This window comes from Eurosta solidaginis, chromosome 1, assembly GCF_040869045.1.
Source record: "Eurosta solidaginis isolate ZX-2024a chromosome 1, ASM4086904v1, whole genome shotgun sequence".
Taxonomy (NCBI): domain Eukaryota; kingdom Metazoa; phylum Arthropoda; class Insecta; order Diptera; family Tephritidae; genus Eurosta; species Eurosta solidaginis.
In genome coordinates this window covers 56,944,865-56,964,580 of record NC_090319.1, presented here as the reverse complement: position 1 = coordinate 56,964,580, position 19,716 = coordinate 56,944,865, and the positions used below count along the sequence as shown (strand labels likewise).

The window sequence follows — 19,716 nt, the reverse complement described above, 5'->3', positions numbered from 1 at the left end:
TTTATTTATTCCCTTTTGTAGCACAAATCACACAATGGGACTTAATATTCTATGGTACTGAAATTCCCGCTCAACCGGAAGACGTTGTACATATTAGTGATGGTCTATTTGGCAATGATATGGCACACAATGACATCGAATACGATTCCAATTTGCACGAGCGAAATATGCAGCAGGTAAATAAATATTTTGAAAAGAATATAAGAAAATTTTAAAAGAGGGTAAAAATTAGACCACCCACAATGGCAAAGTTTTGATCTTTTGCGCTCCACCGGCATATTCTGAGAGGGTGGGTACTAAAAAAACCATCTATAAAAAAAATTGCGATATATAGTGAACAAATTCCATGCGGAATTGACCTAAAGGCTTAAAATACATCAAAAAAGAGAGTATATCGTTTATCTCCTAAACAAGTGTTTTGGGAACAAATCATGATTCAATTCCTACAAGTTTGTTCTCCTATGAAGGCTTTGGCACTCCCAAGTTTAAAAGTATGGACGAAGTAAGGAAAAAGGGGTATAATTCAATCCCCTCAGCGAAAATTGTAGTAGAAAAGTACCTTTAGCAGTATAATAGTAGTGATTATAAATTTGTAAATGACAACAGGTTTTTGGGGAAATAATTCATTAATACAACAACAACAACACCCGAAAATTCTAAATTACCGGCTTATCCGTGAATACTTAAAAGAAAAAGACCTTTCCGAAATTTCAGAATAAAAAGGTCAATACTTCCTGTGTAGCAGGACCGCTCAAAAGCTTAACTCTTCTGCCAAAGTCAAGGCCGGAATACACTGAAAAAAAGACTGGTAAAATCAACGGAAATACGGGTCAATTCAACCGAAATTTCTGTAAATTTTTATTCATCGCAACAAGATGTTGAATCAACTGCGTACAAATCGTTGATTCGTAATTGACCGTTTTAGTAGTCAAATGAACAAAAAAAAAGTTCTTGCGACAGCTTTGTACGAAAGTACCTATGTTGCAGAATTTGCAAGGCAGATGAGTTTTCACTGAGATCTTTTCATGGCAGAAATACATTCGGAGCGCTTGCCGAATAGTGCCGAGGGGCGACCCCGCTTAGAAAATAAACCTTATTTCTAAAATTTTTATGTTGCTTTGCCCGGGGTGTGAACCCAGGGTCCTCGATGTGGTAGGCGGAGCACGCTACCATCACACCACGGCGGCCGCCATATACATACGTAAATATGTGCATACATATAGTACACAGCATACATAAGTACAAATTAGAGAGTGCAGTGAGCGTAAAATTCTCTTTGAAATTTGCTTATATATTGACTGTTGATCGCTGTTGAAATGACCAGTGAGATCAGTTCTGTTAACACAAAAATCAGTTAGATTGATTAGGAATCTGTCAATTTTACAGAATTTTTTTAACTTAGAGCGACAATTTCCCTTCTGTTGAAATGACTAAACTAATTTGTTCGTTTGACGAAGAATTCGGTCGAATTAACCATAATTAGGTCAATTTCACCGAATCTCCGTTAAGTCAAGAACAACAGAACCGATTTGTTGATTTTACTAGCACCATTTCTTTCAGTGTATGACAATAAGCAGTTTTCTTGACTTTTGTATCAGTTCATAGCGGCTGCTGAGTAGAGTATCATCACATGCCGGCTGCCAGTTCGAAATCGTCCTATCGCAAAATACTTTTCAAAAATTTCTCATTTAAGGACTTGTCACAAAAAAGTCCTATATCAGAATTAGGTTGAAGAACGCCTTATCTCAGAATGATATTCCTTAACTACCTCTTATGTCAAAATGCATTGAACTCAGATAGGGAGTTTTTGAAAAATATTTAGAGATTGTGTATTTTTGAATAAATTCTGATGTACGTCATTAAACTTTCTAGGCTATCCCTCCCTCCCCAACCCCTAGTTCCTTGAGGAACTTTCGGTCGACAGAGCCTCGCCTGCTAAATATGTTTATGATACACTCTCTTATATGTAGCAGGATTCCCCTCGCGTAGATGAGGTTGACAATTGGGTTGCGGTAGCTTTGAAAAGCTTTGCAGCTCTGCTTCTAATACCTGCATTTGTCGCAAAGAGCGCCATTTTTTAAAAAACTGTAACTAAATTTCATTATTTAATCATATTTAAGACACTCATAAACCTGCGCTGTAATCTTTGAGTAAATAATTCGAAACCAAATGTTTCAAAAGGGATTTTTTACTCTGAGCACGAATCCTGGTCAAAAATGTTTTATAGGATCGAAACCCCCAAATTTGACCATACCCCCCGAGGGGGTGCATCTTTGTAACTTTGTTTGCAGCTCTCTTAAAGAATAAGGTCCAGGAGATATTGCAAGATGTCTTTATTAAATTACTTGGGTTTTCAAAAATGACAAAAGGCCTAAATTTTCGTATTTCGGCACAACGCGATTTATTGAGGACCCTACTTATCGATATATTAAGTAACTTATCTATCCGACTTCGGGACCAGTCAAGAATGCGTTGAAAACAACTTTAAAGTAATAAAAATGCATTTAGCATATTCCTCATCAACATTTTGGTCCATATCTCGGTAAAGGTAAAGATATTGAAATTATCCACGGTACAAAATTATTCAAGGTTATACGGGTCCACATTTTAGTTGTTAAATTCAGCCCCAAATCAGCTAGAGATATGAAGCATAGTTAAAAGCCTACTCCCATATCTGCCAGAAAAGAAGAGTGCTAGATGCTTCAAGAATATATTATTCCTAACTAAGCCTGCCTCCACCTGCGTTTCCTAACTCATTGATGTGAAATAGCGTGCGTCTTACAGCATTTCGTTTGTCATACCTTTTCTGATTTATTATTTTTTTGAAAACGCTTTTGATTGTAGAAATACAGTTATACCCCGGGCTACTTTAACACATACATCTTTTTTACCGTCCAAAAAGCTGTCGAACAATTTAAGCTCCGCTGAGAGTTTAAGCCTCACTCCGTTAAAAAATGATGGCGAAAAATTGGTATTTGTATCGCCTGGTGAAAAGATCCATTTCAGTATTGGCATGATTTTCTTTCAGACCATGTGACCATTTCCTTCAAGGTTAAATGCTGGTTCCAATAGCTCGCCTATTGTTTGAAGATGTTTACTGGTTGGCTTTTCAGCCATGCTTTCTATGTAAGCGAAAACCTCGTAGCTCTCCTGCTGTTGTCCATTTGATTACCGCCAGTTTGAGTAGGCTATAAACTCCATCAAGCTCTTAATCTTGCCGTATCTCCGAAGTCAGGGATATGTTATGGGCAAGCAATCTCTCGTATCCTCCACACATTGTAACTCATTACGTTTTTCAAGTACAAAGTTTCTGAAAAACTTGTGCGATCTTCTAGATGATCAGCTGATCCTCGAAATTTTGTAAATTCACGTAAGAAAAAGCTTTCCAAACATTTTCCGAGGTTTACGATATCCAACGACTATCCAAGTGGAATTAGAAAGCATTTTTGGTCACATACAGATACATAGTAAGCACATCTGAGCATGGGTGGCAAAGGATTTATGATGTGATTTGGTTCCCTTCCAGAGCAAGAGTTGTTAAAAACCAACAAAATTCTACAACCATTGCAGTGCCTAGCTTAGTAAGGAATCAGCAAAAAATTTGACTCTGAGAGCAAGAGTAATAGCTAAGCCGCAATTAAATTTCTGAACTCGCTCGCAGATCTTCTGAGAACATGGAGGGTCTGCGAGATACGCACATTAAATTGCCGAGGCTGCCGAGGGAAAGTTAATTTGGTTTTTCTTTAATTAACGGAATAAACGGAAGAAGTGTAGCCTTTGCTGGCTATGAAGTGAGAGGTTGATTTGCCATCGAGACGTTAGCTTCTGTATTGAGCACTGACCAATCAACTCAGACACTATTCAGAAAATGTCACTCTACTTCAAAATTTAATTCACGTATTTATTCATCTTCTAAATACCGCATCTTTGCGGCCTACGCGTCCTTGCGGCCTACTTTCTTCTTAAAACTTATTTACATACTACTACACGATAACAATCAATGTGTATTTATGAAAAACATGTTCGTACGAATATCAAGAGTATATGTGTAAATATAAGTATACAGGGTTTTATGTGTTCATGTCTACATGACACCACTGCTATTGACCAGATACATATTTATCCTTTACAATCCAGTAGAACGCAAGTCGATTGCAAGAAGAGCATAAACTGAAATTAACATGGCAAAGGCCAAGCTGAGTATGGACGAATGTTATGCATTTTAATGCGACCTCTCGATGTCAGCATACATGGACATTAGGGTGGCTTGTAAAAAATTATTAACCGAAACTATATAGTTTACTATATTTTAAGACGAGCACCTTAATAGTACAGCCGTAAAAAGAGCATCAAAATGTATGACAGCCATACAAAGATGCGTCCCACAACTTATGAAAGAAAATTAATAAAGGCGAACCCGGCCTTCGCGTCAATAGAGAACAACAGCGGGTCGTCAAGACTGCAAAATAATCTGTTCAAAGAATACTCTACCACGAAGTCATCGCAAGTCTAGAATTTCTCATTAAACTCATTGACCTGGCTAAGATTCCTCAAAATGAAATATAATTCTTTTGAATCGCTCTGTTATCTTACTTTTTAGTCTATAATCGTTGTAGTTCAGTTACACAACTGAATTGCCTCACTCACTCATACGCCGGCTTTTATTGTCTAGCGTATTAGCGCACGTTCCCGCGCGTAGAAGCTTCAACACTCCTCTCTACTATAGTGAACTTTTATTCAACTGTGCTTCCAGTCGTCGTCACTTCATCTTTTTTGACGTCGAATGCATGGTAGGTTGCCTGCATGGGCCGCAACAAGTGGACTCAATGAAAACTGGAATAAAACAGAATTGTGAATAAAAATCCCATATTTTCTCCTATCTTCACTTCATCTACTTCTTCAGGAATTAAGACAGAGTAGAGAAGGCTTATTTCGACTACTATTCGTGTAAAGTAATAGTCATCGGATACTATGGTATCCACCGGCTACACATATATAACCTTGGAAAAAAACTTTAGGAAATGATCCACTCAAGAAAAGACTGCTTATATGACAGTAATCGCAATTCATACCAATGGATCCAAAATATACTAAATTTTTGGGGCACATGTTTTCCACGAGCAGCTAGAGTTGCTTCTTTCCATACGCCTTCAAAAATTTTAGGAGCATCTTTCTAACGATATTTTTTGCAATCGAAAAGGATGGAAGATTCTTGTTCGAAAACTGTATAGGCCATCCAGAGGAACGAGTATGCATATACTCAGACAGCCGAATTCACTCATAGCGCTGTTATAAAATTTTCCCTCCCTTTTACTCCGCCGTATCCTCCCTCTTCATCTCTTTCTCCCTCTCGCTCACTTATTATCAACACTGCCCTCTCTTCGCCTCGATCTCTCTCGACCTCTCTCATTTCCTTGGTTTTTCCATTTTCTCTTCTACTTCACATCTAATATTTCATTCTTTCCACCTTCTTCCTCTCCCTTAACTTTCCACTTTCCATCTTTCTGTATCTTACATATCCTTATAAGTTTCACTCATTCCTCCTCTCCATTCTCCCTTCTAGCTCCCCTCTCAAATTAAATGGAACAATAAGCGCAGTTTTCTGGTATATAGAGATGAATAGCCCACTTTTATAAAAAGTAGGACTATCTGCTTAATAACCTACCTACCTACCAGATTTCGAAAAAACGGAGAGGTAGTCTCTCTCGCAGTTCATGGCAAGCAACGTAACACAGGAATTGTATAAGGTAAAAAATCCTGCTCGTATTTTGGTTTCCTTGACAATTTCAGAGGAACTTCACAAAGTTTTTGTCGCTCACTCTTTCCTTTTTACCTCCCCTCTCCTCTGCCATTTTTTTCCATTACCTCTTCTTTTTTTTCACATCTCCCCCTTACCTCACTCTATCATTTAAAGTCTCTCTCTTGCTCTTTATTTTCCTCTCGACATCCGCTCTTTCTTTCTCTCTCTCCTTATCGCACTACATATACGAATTTTACCGTAAACTGGTCTCCTACAGCATGATCAAGCTAATAAGCTATCGACGACCCAAATTGCAAGCTCATGGAGTAGTTCGTTTCGAAGTTTATCGCGTACAGCAATGCGGCAAAATAATTATACATAAACAATAGAAAAAGATAAAGAAACACAGTTTGCGATAGGGAAACACCCTAATGTACAGACATCTTTACAAAACTAACTACTCGTTGTATGTAGCACCAAAAAAAATCGAACAACACACTTTTGAAACGCCAAGAGTGAGTGAGTGCTTCACATTCCTTTTGGCCAAAGAAGTAGGGAGGAAAAACAGTGTAAACTGCATTTGTGGTGAGAAAAATAAATTGCAATCATATCCTTCGCTGCGATATTTTTTTGTAAATGCAGCAAAGAATTCCTTAAATTTCATTTCTTAAATCCTTCTTAATTTGAATTGAATGCGCTTGGCAATGAAGCAGTCACTTGAATCAGATGACTACTGACGTTCTGCAACGATTTACACACTAAATACTCGTACTCATATATCATGTGGCATTGCGGATTTTCCATGCCATTTCACTTTGGCATAATTTCAAAATGAAATTTGGCTCTATGACAGATTTGCAGTTAATAAATTCTATAAGCTATTATTTTAATTTATTTTCTTAAGTCGCAAATATGTACAAAAGAGGAAGTGGTCCGAAAAAAATTGAAATTAAAAATTCTGTTATAAGCTTTGCAGGCAACCAAGATAATTTATATTTACATATCTTTAGGCTTTTTTGGTCGATATTCTGAGCAAATGCTATTTAATTTGAAAACATGAAAAAAAAAATAACAACTTAAGTAAAATGGATGTAGTGCTAAATGAGCTGCGTAAGGCTCTGCCGTTTTACGCCTCTGCAGCGATTACATCGTAATTCCTTTCATGTACTGGTCGTATGTCGTATGTTGTATGTAGTATGGCTGCAGGCCGAATATGACATTTTGGTTATTCAACAATGATTCTTATTTCACAATGTCTTTTCCAGCAGTACAACGATTGAACACAATTTTGCATTTTACGTACACCCATTCATTGCGAATTTACATACAAATATGAGTACTAGGGTCGTTCGTGGGCATGGTGGCGCAAAAGTTTTACTTTTTGTAAGGAAAGGAAAAGTTTGTTATATGTGTGTTTTCGACATGGCGTAGACGAATTATCGATTTGTTAGCGAAGTGTTATAAATTTGCATTCGATAACAAAATGTATATTGAAATATCGATTTTTATTGACGAGTTATCGGTTTTTTATCAAAAATTTATCGATTTATTATCCTAAAATTATCTATATATTAACAAAATTTGTTATCGTTAAGCTTTTGGATTGTTACCAATTTGTTATCGCAAAGTTATCGATTTATTATCAAAAAGTTATCGATTTGTTATCGAAAAGTGATCGATTGGCTATCGAAAAGTTATTAATTGTTTATCAAATAGTTATCTATTTACCATTGAAAGTTATAGATTGCTTATCGATTTACCATCGTAAGACAGAGTAGCCAAATATCTAAGGATCGGAGCAGAGAAGCATAGAAGTTTGGTTACCCAAGTAAACAATTCTCATATTATATGTAACTTAAAAGTGCTGGTTCTGATATCGACGTAATCTACTCAGCTCAAATTTTGGAAAATTTGTTTATGGGTTCATGACGTGAGTCTGGAATAACTATTAAAACCGTAATTATTTTATTAGTCCAAAAGTAAGAAGTTCGAACCTGTATTTTTAGGCTCATTTCAATACCCGGACTTTAAATCTCCAAAATTAGATATAAGGCACGATAACCTCCGAAGAGATTTTAAGCCGAGCTTCCAATTTGGGGTGTGCTCCTTTTAATTCTTCCTAAAAATTGGTGGGGCGGGACCGACACCGAACGGCATCTGCAGGGCAGATAAGCTTTCACTGAGAAGCTTTTCATTGCAGAAATACACTCGGATGCATTGCCCGAGGTGTGAACCCAGCATCTTTGGGGTGGTAGGCAGAGCACCCTACCACCACGCCACGGCGGCCGCCAAAACTAAGGTCTGAATTAAATAAATCGCTTAGTAATTAAGTGCGTAGTCCGAACGGTGCTTATTAAAAACGCTCAATTTCCTATGCAGCTCTGCAGAGTATTACGGTCCAACTAGAAAGGGCCGACAAAAGCTTAAACTTTGATTTTCAACATGAAAGACTGCTGAATTAGGTCAGAAGATTACGCTTTGTCGGGGAGTTTAGATAATGGCTCAGGGCTGCAAACTAAATGGAGCAAGGCGTGATAGGATTGTATTCAGGCAATCATACCTATATTTATCCTTTCCGTTAACAAATCACTGCAGTCGTGTTACACATAACAATTTTCGCCGACGATTGATTCACCTTAAAAGAGAAACTAAGTCGTAAGGAAATCAATGACAAAATTGTAGCCAATTTTATTTAGGATGCGCATGGATCGGTATATATTCAGAAAAGTTGTACGTAATTGGGAATTCGTTCTAGCTGGGGGGGAAGAAGGTAACAAAAATGGCAAATGAGTTAGCAGAAAGAATGCAGCTAATGAGTGCCACAGTATACGTACCAATCCGCTTGGGTGAAATCAAAAGGATACAGAATTTCCATATGATCAATGCAGTAGGAAAGGCGTGGATTGATGTACGAGGCTGCAAAATTTCTAAGATCATATCTCAAGTCTTACGGCATTATTTCCATATGACCAATGAAGTAGGAAACTGATGTACGAGGCTGCATTTCTAAGATCATATCTAAGTCTTACGGCATTAGACTAACAAAGTGGTTCCTATCTCTAAAGAGAGAAGATTTGAGGCTCATGATAGGCGTCACATGCTTATAGATTAGGTATCATCAGTCACAGCAGACGCAGAAAGTGTGGACTGCCCAAAAAACAGTTGAACATGTCTGTTCATGCCCTGTGCTCGCGAAATCAAGACTCCGCCTACTGGTAGCGGAAGGGTCGTCAGATATTCAAGGCAGCCATTAACCTATAGGCCGGATTGTTATATTTTCCAAGATACAGAGTTATTTTATAACATATTTGAGTACTGGTACCTAATTGGATTTTTCTGCTTAGTCGTAAAAGCTCATACTAAGTTGCCTTTGCTTCATTTGGCATCCCGGCTTATTTTTTCTCGACCACATCAAGAAACATTCCAAACATTTTCGAGCACATCCTTCATTCCGCATCATACATCAGGATAGTTAAGATTTGACTCTTCAACTAATTCAATCTAAAGTAGCGCTTTTTGACAAAATTGATACTTTAAATTTCAAGGCTGATATTATTTCGCTGTCAAATCTGGTTTCCAGATAAACGCGTTCCTTCCCAGCTTCCAACATTGACGTATTTGCACAGGAACGAAAGGGCGACGAATATCTTCATTTAATTTGTTCGAGTTTTTATCCCTGCAAGAGAAGGCAGGCATTACGGTGCGAATGGGCTTATTGTGAATTACGTACTATGTGGTCGTTAGTAGATCCAATCAGTTCGACTACTTCGGGTTTGAGTATTTCGCACAATACATGAGATTAGGGTGATATCTAACGTATTGTAACAATGATTCTTTTTTCGCAAAGGACGAAATAAGGACGACCATAATAAATATGGCAACGTTTCCATACTCATACATATACATATGCCTATCTTTGTTAGTGTTCATTCATGCTGAGTCTCAGAAATGTGCATTTAATTCATTTTTGGTATTTCGCATTCGCTGTGATGTGTTGACAACATTGCCAATGGGCAATTTGCCAATGTCGCTTGCCTCCACATTTGAACCCCTTTACACGTCGTACGCTTACACTCATTCAGTTCGACACTGCCGTTCTCCATATCAATTAAGCGACCATCTCGACTCTGCGGGATCTTTATTCTGTAACAGAACTTCTGTCATTGAATCCGGTTTAGTTGGTTGGACAACATTTCGGTTGATTGCCGCTGGTTATTTGTTAGTTAGTTGGTTGGTGTATGTATGTGTTGTTGTTATAGCTTTTGCTGCAACACAAAATTGTGATAATAAAACAAATGCGAAAATTCTATAACTCAACAAAGGAAAAAATACGAATTAGAAGTAAACCAAATAGTTATTTTGGGGAAAGGTTCTTGTATTCACCACAAACATATTTTTTGCATTGCCAGCACAACTTTTTTTGTGTCACTGCTTTGTTGACCTCTATAGCCTCAGGCATGTTGATGAGGATAAGAAAACTGCATTGTTAGCGCCTTCATGACTTTTTGGCGGTATATCGCATAAGTTTTTTTCACTCCATGATTTGTCCTGATCTTTAGGGTAGATGGCGGAATTAGTGAATATAAGCATCATTATTTGTACTTTGACTGCTACTTTATGACTTATTTAAAATTAGTAAAGAAAATTGGTTTCAAATGCTTCATTAAAGCTTCGGCAAGCTTTGAATAGATGTACGGACTTACTGCAATAACAACATCAGCAAGAGCGTTTTAGTTGTACTGCCGTTACTATATCTACTATTCAAAGTAATCGCAAAGTAGGAAATGGCCTCTTCTGTACCATGATTTGACCTTGAGTGGCTCCAAAAAGTTCATCTCAATCGATGGTAGTTATGCTGAAGATCTTTTGGTACAGTCGTATAGCGGATTTCTGACAGCAGTTTCTTCGAAATCTGCTTTGAAATTGACGCAGGTTGGTTGGTTGGTTGTTGTTCTGCTCGCCTTGAGAGACTGGCAACAAGAGATTTTAATGCACATTCTTCTTGCCGACGTGGTGTGGTGGTAGCGTGCTCCGCCTACCACACCGAAAAGTTTGCGTTCACGCCACGGGCAAAGCAAATTTTAATTTGAAGAAACCTCTAAGCGGGATCGCCCCTTGGCAGTGATTTGGCAAGCACCCCGAGTGGATATCTGCCGTGAAAAGCTTCTCAGTGAAAACTCATCTGCCTTGCAGATGCCGTTCGGAGTCGGCGTAAAACATCCCGCCATTTGTAGGAGAATAGGAAGAGAAGCCTGGCCATTAAGTCTCTTCCTAGGCTATCGCGTTTTGCATTTATTTTATTCTTCTGCAGCAAATTATTAAATAATGCCCTGTGTGTGTTTTACTCAAACCATCTGCTTAGATCGTAGCAGGTATACGATCATTTATGGATCGATTTAATACCGTCCTTAAATCAGGCAGCACAAAACTTCTTCAATAAGGGACTCAATATAAGCAAGAACTGGGCAATCGCACAGGAAATGGACTTGACTACAGCTTCTACACCTTTCGTTGGAGGGATTCCCATTCCTTCCGCGTGTAGACCAAGCAGCCCCTGGCCTGTAAGAGTGGCTGCGATCCTGAATTTCTCTTTTCTAAACCCATTTTCTGCTCTTTGCTGGTTATAGTTTGTTTGGCGTTTAAAAGATGCCCGTAGAATACTAATTGCGCATTGCGGGTTTCTTGATGTATATAAGTGGCCGATGCACCGTGACTGCTTCAGAGATATCGAACGATGCAACGACCTTTGGTAGTTCATCCGCTCAATAGGAAGAATAAGTTCATTTTTATATCCACACCAAATATTTGTTCTATATCTCTGAAACTGAATTCGTGACATCGCAAAATGTAAAGTTCGTTGCTAGTTTTTTGCTTTATTCTTCAAAAAAAACAAGTAAGGAAGGTTAAGTTCGGGTGTAACCGAACATTACATACTCAGTTGAGAGCTATGGTGACAACATAAGGGAAAATAACCATGTAGGAAAATGAACCGAGGGAAACCCTGGAATGTGTTTGTATGACATGTGTATCAAATGAAAGGCATTAAAGAGTATTTTATGAGGGAGTGGGCCATAGTTCTATAGGTGGACGCCATTTAGGGATATAGCCATAAAGGTAGATCAGGGTTGACTCCAGAATGCGTTTGTACGATATGGGTATCAAATGAAAGGTGTTAATGAGTATTTTTAAAAGGGAGTGGGCTTTCGTTTTATAGGTGTTCGCCTTTTCGAGATATCGCCATGAAGGTGGACCAGGGGTGACTTTAGAATTTGTTTGTATGATATGGGTATCAAATGAAAGGTGTTAATGAGCATTTTAAAAAGGAGTAATCCTTAGTTCCATAGGTGGACGCCGTTTCGAGATATCGCCATAAAGGTGGACCAGGGGTGACCCTAGAATTTGTTTGCACAATATGGGCATCAAACGAAAGGTGTTAATGAGTATTTTAAAAGGGAGTGGGCCTTAGTTCTATAGGTGGACGCCGTTTCGAGATATCGCCATAAAGGTGGGCCAGGGGTGACTCTAGAATTCGTTTGTGCAATATGGGTACCAAACGAAAGGAGTTAATGAGTATTTTAAGAGGGAGTGGGCCTTAGTTCTATAGGTGGACGCATTTTCGAGGTATCGCAATAAAGGTGGACCAGGGGTGACTCTAGACTTTGTTTGTACGATATGGGTATCAAATGAAAGGTGTTAATGAGTATTTTTAAAAGGGAGTGGGCCTTCGTTTTATAGGTGTTCGCCTTTTCGAGATATCGCCATAAAGGTGGACCAGGGGTGACTTTATAATTTGTTTGTATGATATGGGTATCAAATGAAAGGTGTTAATGATTATTTTAAAAGGGAGTGGGCCTTAGTTCTATAGGTGGACGCCTTTTCGAGATATCGCCATAAAGATGGACCAGGTGTGACTCTAGAATGCGTTTGTACGATATGGGTATCAAATGAAAGGTGTTAATGAGTATTTTAAAAGGGAGTAATCCTTAGTTCCATAGGTGGACGCCGTTTCGAGATATCGCCATAAAGGTGGACCAGGGGTGACCCTAGAATTCGTTTGTGCAATATGGGTATCAAACGAAAGGAGTTAATGAGTATTTTAAGAGGGAGTGGGCCTTTCTGGACCAGGGGTGACTCTAGACTTTGTTTGTACGATATGGGTATCAAATGAAAGGTGCTAATGAGTGTTTTTAAAAGGGAGTAGGCCTTCGTTCTATAGGTGTTCGCCTTTTCGAAATATCGCCATAAAGGTGGACCAGGGGTGACTCTAGAATGAGTTTGTACGATATGGGTATCAAATTAAAGGTATTAATGAGAGTTTTAAAAGGGAGTGGTGGTAGTTGTATATGTGAAGGCGTTTTCCAGATATCGACCAAAATGTGGACCAGGGTGACCCAGAACATCATCTGTTGGATACCGCTAATTTATTTATATATGTAATACCTGCCAAGATTTTAAGGGTTTTTTATTTCGCCCTGCAGAACTTTTTCATTTTCTTCTATTTAATATGGTAGGTGTCACAACCATTTTATAAAGTTTTTTCTAAAGTTATATTTCGCGTCAATAAAACAATCCAATTACCTTACCATATTTCATCCCTTTTTTCGTATTTGGTATAGAATTATGGCATTTTTTTCATTTTTCGTAATTTTCGATATGGAAAAAGTGGGCGTGGTCATAGTCGGATTTCGTTCATTTTTCATACCAAGATAAAGTGAGTTCAGATAAGTACGTGAACTGAGTTTAGTAAAGATATATCGATTTTTGCTCAAGTTATCGTGTTAACGGCCATGCGGAAGGACAGACGGACGACTGTGTATAAAAACTGGGCGTGGCATCAACCGATTTCGCCCATTTTCACAGAAAACAGTTATCGCCATAAAATCTATGCCCCTACCAAATTTCAAAAGGATTGGTTAATTTTTGTTCGACTTATGGCGTTAAAAGTATCCTAGACAAATTAAATGAAAAAGGGCGGAGCCACGCCCATTTTTAAATTTTCTTTTATTTTTGTATTTTGTTGCACCATATCATTACTGGAGTTGAATCTTGACATAATTTACTTATATACTGTAAAGATATTAAATTTTTTGTTAAAATTTTACTTTTAAAAATTTTTTTTTTTAAAGTGGGCGTGGTCCTTCTCCGATTTTGCTAATTTTTATTAAGCGTACATATAGTAATAAGAGTAACGTTCCTGCCAAATTTCATCATGATATCTTCAACGACTGCCAAATTACAGCTTGCAAAAGTTTAAAATTACCTTCTTTTAAAAGTGGGCGGTGCCACGCCCATTGTCCAAAATTTTACTAATTTTCTATTTTGCGTCATAAGTTCAACTCATCTACCAAGTTTCGTCGCTTTATCGGTCTTTTGTAATGAATTATCGCACTTTTTCGGTTTTTCGAAATTTTCGATATCGAAAAAGTGGGCGTGGTTATAGTCCGATATCGTTCATTTTAAATAGCGATCTGAGATGAGTGCTCAGGAACCTACATACCAAATTTCATCAAGATACCTCAAAATTTACTCAAGTTATCGTGTTAACGGACGGACATGGCTCAATCAAATTTTTTTTCGATCCTGATTATTTTGATATATGGAAGTCTATATCTATCTCGATTCCTTTATATATGTACAACCAACCGTTATCCAATCAAACTTAATATACTCTGTGAGCTCTGCTCAACTGAGTATAAAAATGAAGGTTACGCTTACTCATATAGAGTGTGCATCCCCAATTCCTCCGAAATTTTTTCCAAATTTATTTCGTAAAAAAAAAATGGATTTTGTCAACATATACATTGGGAAGATTACATATGAAATATACTATAATATATTAGAAAATTTTTCAAATACTACAACAACAAAAATGATTTTCTACCTCAAATGTTCCAAAGACGTAATTTTCAATAAGAAATTTTCAAAGAAGTTCCCTTTTTGCACGCAACTCCTTAATTTTAAGGCACTACGTGGTTCTCATAACTTCAAAATTATTTTGATGACTAGAAGACCCAGCAGACGTTGTTCTGCCCTAAATTTGGCCTATCTGCATACATTTTAATAAGCTTTTTCCGTCTGACTCTGTCCTCCTCCCTCTTCACTTTTTCCTAATCCTTTTATTCACTCCTCCCTCCGTCTTTTTCGCTTCATCTATCTCCATCTTCGTCTCATTCTATCTCTTTCTCAATCTCCTTCTCTCTTTTCTCTTCTCTCAATTCCTTCTCATTCTTCTGCATCCCTTATTGCCTGTCCCAGAGGGTGGTATGTATTTATTACAGTCCCAGTCCCAGTCCCACTCCAAGTCCTAGTCCTAATCCCAGTCCCAGTCCATCTCTGGATAATATATTACTCTGTACTAAAGCACTCATCAACAGCTTTCATTTGATATCCATATTGTATAAACACTGTCTAGGGGTACTCGAGTTCACGTTTTGGCCTATATCTCGAGACCCTAGTCACCCAGAGGTATGAAAATTAACCTCTACTAAAGCACTCATCAACAGCTTTCATTTGTTATCCATATTCTATAAACACATTCTAGGGGTACTCGGGTCCACGTTTCGGCCTATATTCCGAGACCCTGTACGTCGATCGCAACCAAGCCTATGTAGTAACCACCGCGTGAGGTTTACGCAACTTGTGTGAAAGTTTGAACAAAATCGACCGACGCATCTCTTCAAACACCGGCGACCAACTAACACACATTTTAGCCTTTCTTTTAATATATATAGATTTTTATTTTTCACACTTCACTATAATATTAAAACGAAATGCAGATTTTCGTTGCTTTTGAAGTTCGACTTAAACATTTCACATGGAACAACTAAGACTCTCCTGAATTTAAAAAAATGTCATAGTACCTCTGAATCGCGGGCCCCCTCAGAAACCCCGGGCCCGGTGCTAATCCCCCCCCCCCCCCATCTTCTTGGCGGGCCTGGTGATGTGCTATACTTAATATCATTATATATATATATATATATATATTATATATATATTATATATATTATATATATATATAATATATAATATTTTTTTTTTGATAAGCACATTGTTTAATTAAACACCAACCAATCCGCACTACCTGAAAATGTGAGTGCCGGTGCGTATACGTAACATTTTATTATAACAAATATATACAAATAAAAAAGTTTCCAATAAAATAGTATTGCGACTATAAACTGAAATATAACCTATCCTATATTTCAAGATAGATCGAACTGCGCAAGGGGTGCAAAACAAATTCAAAATCGGTTCAGTAGTTTAGGAGTTCATCGGGAACAAACATAGTGACACGTGATTTTTATATATTAAGATAATGTCGGAATGAACGGGATTCCGAGCACCATATTAGAAGTTTGTTGATAAGCTTGAAACTATACCTTCTTCGTAGTTGGAAATTCTCAAAATACCGGCAATAGCAAACGAAACGTCATAATCATTCAAGATCATTTAAGATATTATTGATTGTTGGAATGAACGTGATTTCGAGCAGCAGATATGCAATTATTACACAACATTTAGGGGTGCACTGCGTTGGGGAATGGAAAATACGTGTTTCAAAGCCACCCGCACTAAAACTGCGACTAAGCTCGTGAGCTTTACGCATGTTTCGAGATTCCAGAATGTCGCGAGAAGCCAAGACTCGCTAGAAATTATTTCACAAACAAATGCGATAATTCGTAACCTCTATTTTTAATTAGGAAGATAGAGTGAGAGGTATTATAATTAGTTTCATGCCCTTTCAAATCCTGACTCAAGCAGAGGTATTTTTTTTATGTTTAGGAAATAGCGCTGATAAGATTTCGGCCAATTCATTAGAAACAGTTATTCTGCCCCTAAATCAAAAGAAAATTTGCATAGTCCCCAATACACAATCCTTCCACAGACTTTACTCGACTCAGCGCCACGTATGCTTGTCCCCCCTCGAACTCCAAAGTATTTTGATGTCACTTCTACCGGACTTCATGTAATATTTGTTCCAAATATGAACCAAATCGGACTACAAATACGATTTTTAGAAATATTTCGATCCATGCGCCACCTATCGGAGTTTTTTTTCTTATTATTGCTTTGTCATCGGGTTCTGAACTACATTCCAAGTTTGAAGCTTGTAGCTTATCGGGAAGTTACTGAAAATTTAATTACAAAATTCGCGTCGGCCGATCGGACGGCCGCTACTCAGATTCAAGCTAAATAAAACCTTTTAAAAATAGGTACATAGGTACATTGTGTGAGGATGCAGAGTTTCACGTGTTTTGTGATCTGCATGAAATAGCTGTGACCATGATTCACTTATTTCAACAATATATGACGTAAACGTAAGTATTTGATGAAATTTGAAGCTTCTAGCCGTTAAAAAGGGGCAGAAATGATCTCTTTCAGACGTACGTAAGCATTTTGTGAAATCAACTCAGCTCTTCATCCTGATCGTTTCGGTATACTTACTGGAAGGTCTATCTCTTTTCCTTTAAGGACTTACAATTTTGAGTTTCGTGACTAAGTTAATATACCATATCATTTTCATGAAAGGTATAAAAACGCTCATTTTAACTTATGTTTTAAGGACTTTATCGAGTGCATACGGGTGTTTCCATGGTATCGGTCGTTACATTCGTACGTCATAATTTCAGAGTACATTTCGATGTGTCGCACGAAACCTAGCACTTTGAAATTTTTTTACATTGAATTCCTACGAAAACAGGAACGTTGAACTGAATTGGCGAACAGAAGTGTTAGTTTTCGTACGGAGCTCCTAAGGATAAAATATATGAAGTCCTTAGTAAGTCGGAATAGTGACTAAAAATAGTTAGAATCGGTTATGTCAAAAGACAGCTTACAACGGGGTCTTATCATGTCACTCAATTCGAACTAAATTTCTTTCGCATTTGAAAAACAACAAATAAAGTATATAATTTGAAAACTTTCGAATCGCATTTTCATTCGAATCGAGTTACAGACCCCTGTTTTAACGATTTATCAATTAATAAGAAATAAGTGTACAGTGAGAACGTTTCAGAGGTACGAATCAATTGGTGGCAGATTGAACTGGTCGGGGGTCCTTGAGGACCTCCCATAAACTGAATTGTGTTTGTAGGGAGAGCTAATAGAAATACTTCTTTTTAAAAACTATTCCAAAAAGTTCATTGCTTTAATAATAAATTTTTTAAGGACACTGGACCTTAATCTAAAATAGCCCATGTGAGAAGGCAAGGACATCTTAAGGCACTCCACTAACTATTCGCTAAAATAAAAAAAAAATTCGTAGAAAAAAATAAAAATTAAAATTTCCAAATAAAAATAGCAGTGCTCAACAAAGTTGAATGAAAGTGTAATAAACTAAAAGTTGAATAACCTGCTGTTGCCAATTCGTCTACCAAGTCCGCTTGACGGCCTTTGCTCTGCACGTAACATTACATGTTGTCACGTCTGTTGTGGCTATCGCTATAATTTTCTTTCTAGACTCGTTTTTTTTATACTTTTATCACATTTTACAATTTTGTTTTATTTGCTATTTGATGCGATTTTAGTGTTGCAGCAATGTAGCAAATAATGTGAAATAAGAAAAGGGTATAAATAAAGAACAATCGAAAATACCATTACACCAAAACGCTATATACCGAGATTTTGAGAGTAACCTTGAACTGTGAAGTATACAATTTCAACGCCATTCTTTCGCGCTTAACTGCGGTAACGGATATCAAGTCAAGGGCAAGGGATATCCCGCGTTTTTACACCAGTGGACACCTCCTCCTTTCTCTTGTGGTGAATTCGTATTTCGATAGAAATACTTCTTGAGATAGAGCATCTTGATCCATTAGCATTTCATGATTCAACCAATGAAGCTTTATTTGTAATGACTTTCCTTGAATAGTCGCCTTTGAGCCAAAGGGAGGAACAATATGTCTTCCGCAGAAGGTTTCTCTCGAACGCTGCAAGCTTCATCTTCTCTGCTTATATTGACGTTCTCAATTCTGAATCATGTATCACAGGACAGGTGTGATGACGCTTTTTTAGAGCGTGATATACATATGTTAAAAGAGGAGCGGGCTTTATTTGCAATTCACCAACTCAGTCCAAAGAAACAATTGGTTGCAACAGTCGTTCCTCTTTTGGATTTCCAGGCTGGTAAAATTTTGACTGATTACTCTAGTTCCAAAATAAGCGCCAATTATTTATTTGATGACCTGGTAATATGTTTCGCCTCTTTAAGCATGTGTGAGACTATAGGCCTTACGGTCAATAATATTAATATCAGCAGGATACGACTTACAATAAATTGAAAATTTAGGGTGTAGATCTGCTGCTGGAATTATTCTCTCTTAAATCCGGTTAAATCATATCAGGCATAGGTTCTTGCCTTGTCTGACGTCTCCTTTGGCTTCACATGGCTAGAAAAAAAGTCAAAATTAGTCGTAACGACACATAGGCAGCTCATTTTCGCACTACCAAAAGATGCTTTTAAGTAGCAAGATGATATTTTGAAGTATGCTCAGTTATCATGTTTCTGCTCCCTGATATACCGTATCATCAAAATCAGATCTATAATAGGGCTACCGATCTGAAGCCACATTTATAAGCACTAATCATTTCGTTGAGCATGGGTTTTGGTCTTTCGCACTAAACGAGCTCCGCGGTTCGCTATTTTTGTATATTGGGCAAATATATCTTATATTCGAATTTGAAGACATTTGGTCAAAATATGCATAGAGTTGATAGGTGCTTTTTACCCACTCTTCGCCACAGTTTTTGAGCAAGTCCGCAGTTTCATTAGTTATCATTTCGTCGTAGTAGGGTGATATAATGTGTTAACGATTTAGGCATCAGGCTCATCGTTTATCGTCTTACGTGTTATTTAACAATGAGACGAATTACTCCTTTCAAATCTCATTTACGCTCTGTACATCGTTGACGCGGCCATGATTGTGATTCCAGCGATAGAGTACATCGCTTGTCTTGGAGCGAGTTAATAAAGTGGA

At 37.6% G+C, this 19,716-nt stretch overlaps 1 protein-coding gene across 1 annotated transcript in view; it reads left to right on the top strand.

Moving 5' to 3' along the window:
• Window positions 1-19,716, top strand: part of Fur1 (Furin 1) — a 710,727-nt gene that overhangs the window by 627,771 nt on the left and 63,240 nt on the right. The window contains exon 9 of the mRNA XM_067791546.1: window positions 22-176. Within this exon, the coding sequence (XP_067647647.1) occupies window positions 22-176 (155 nt within the window). The remainder of the gene's footprint in view (window positions 1-21; window positions 177-19,716) is intronic.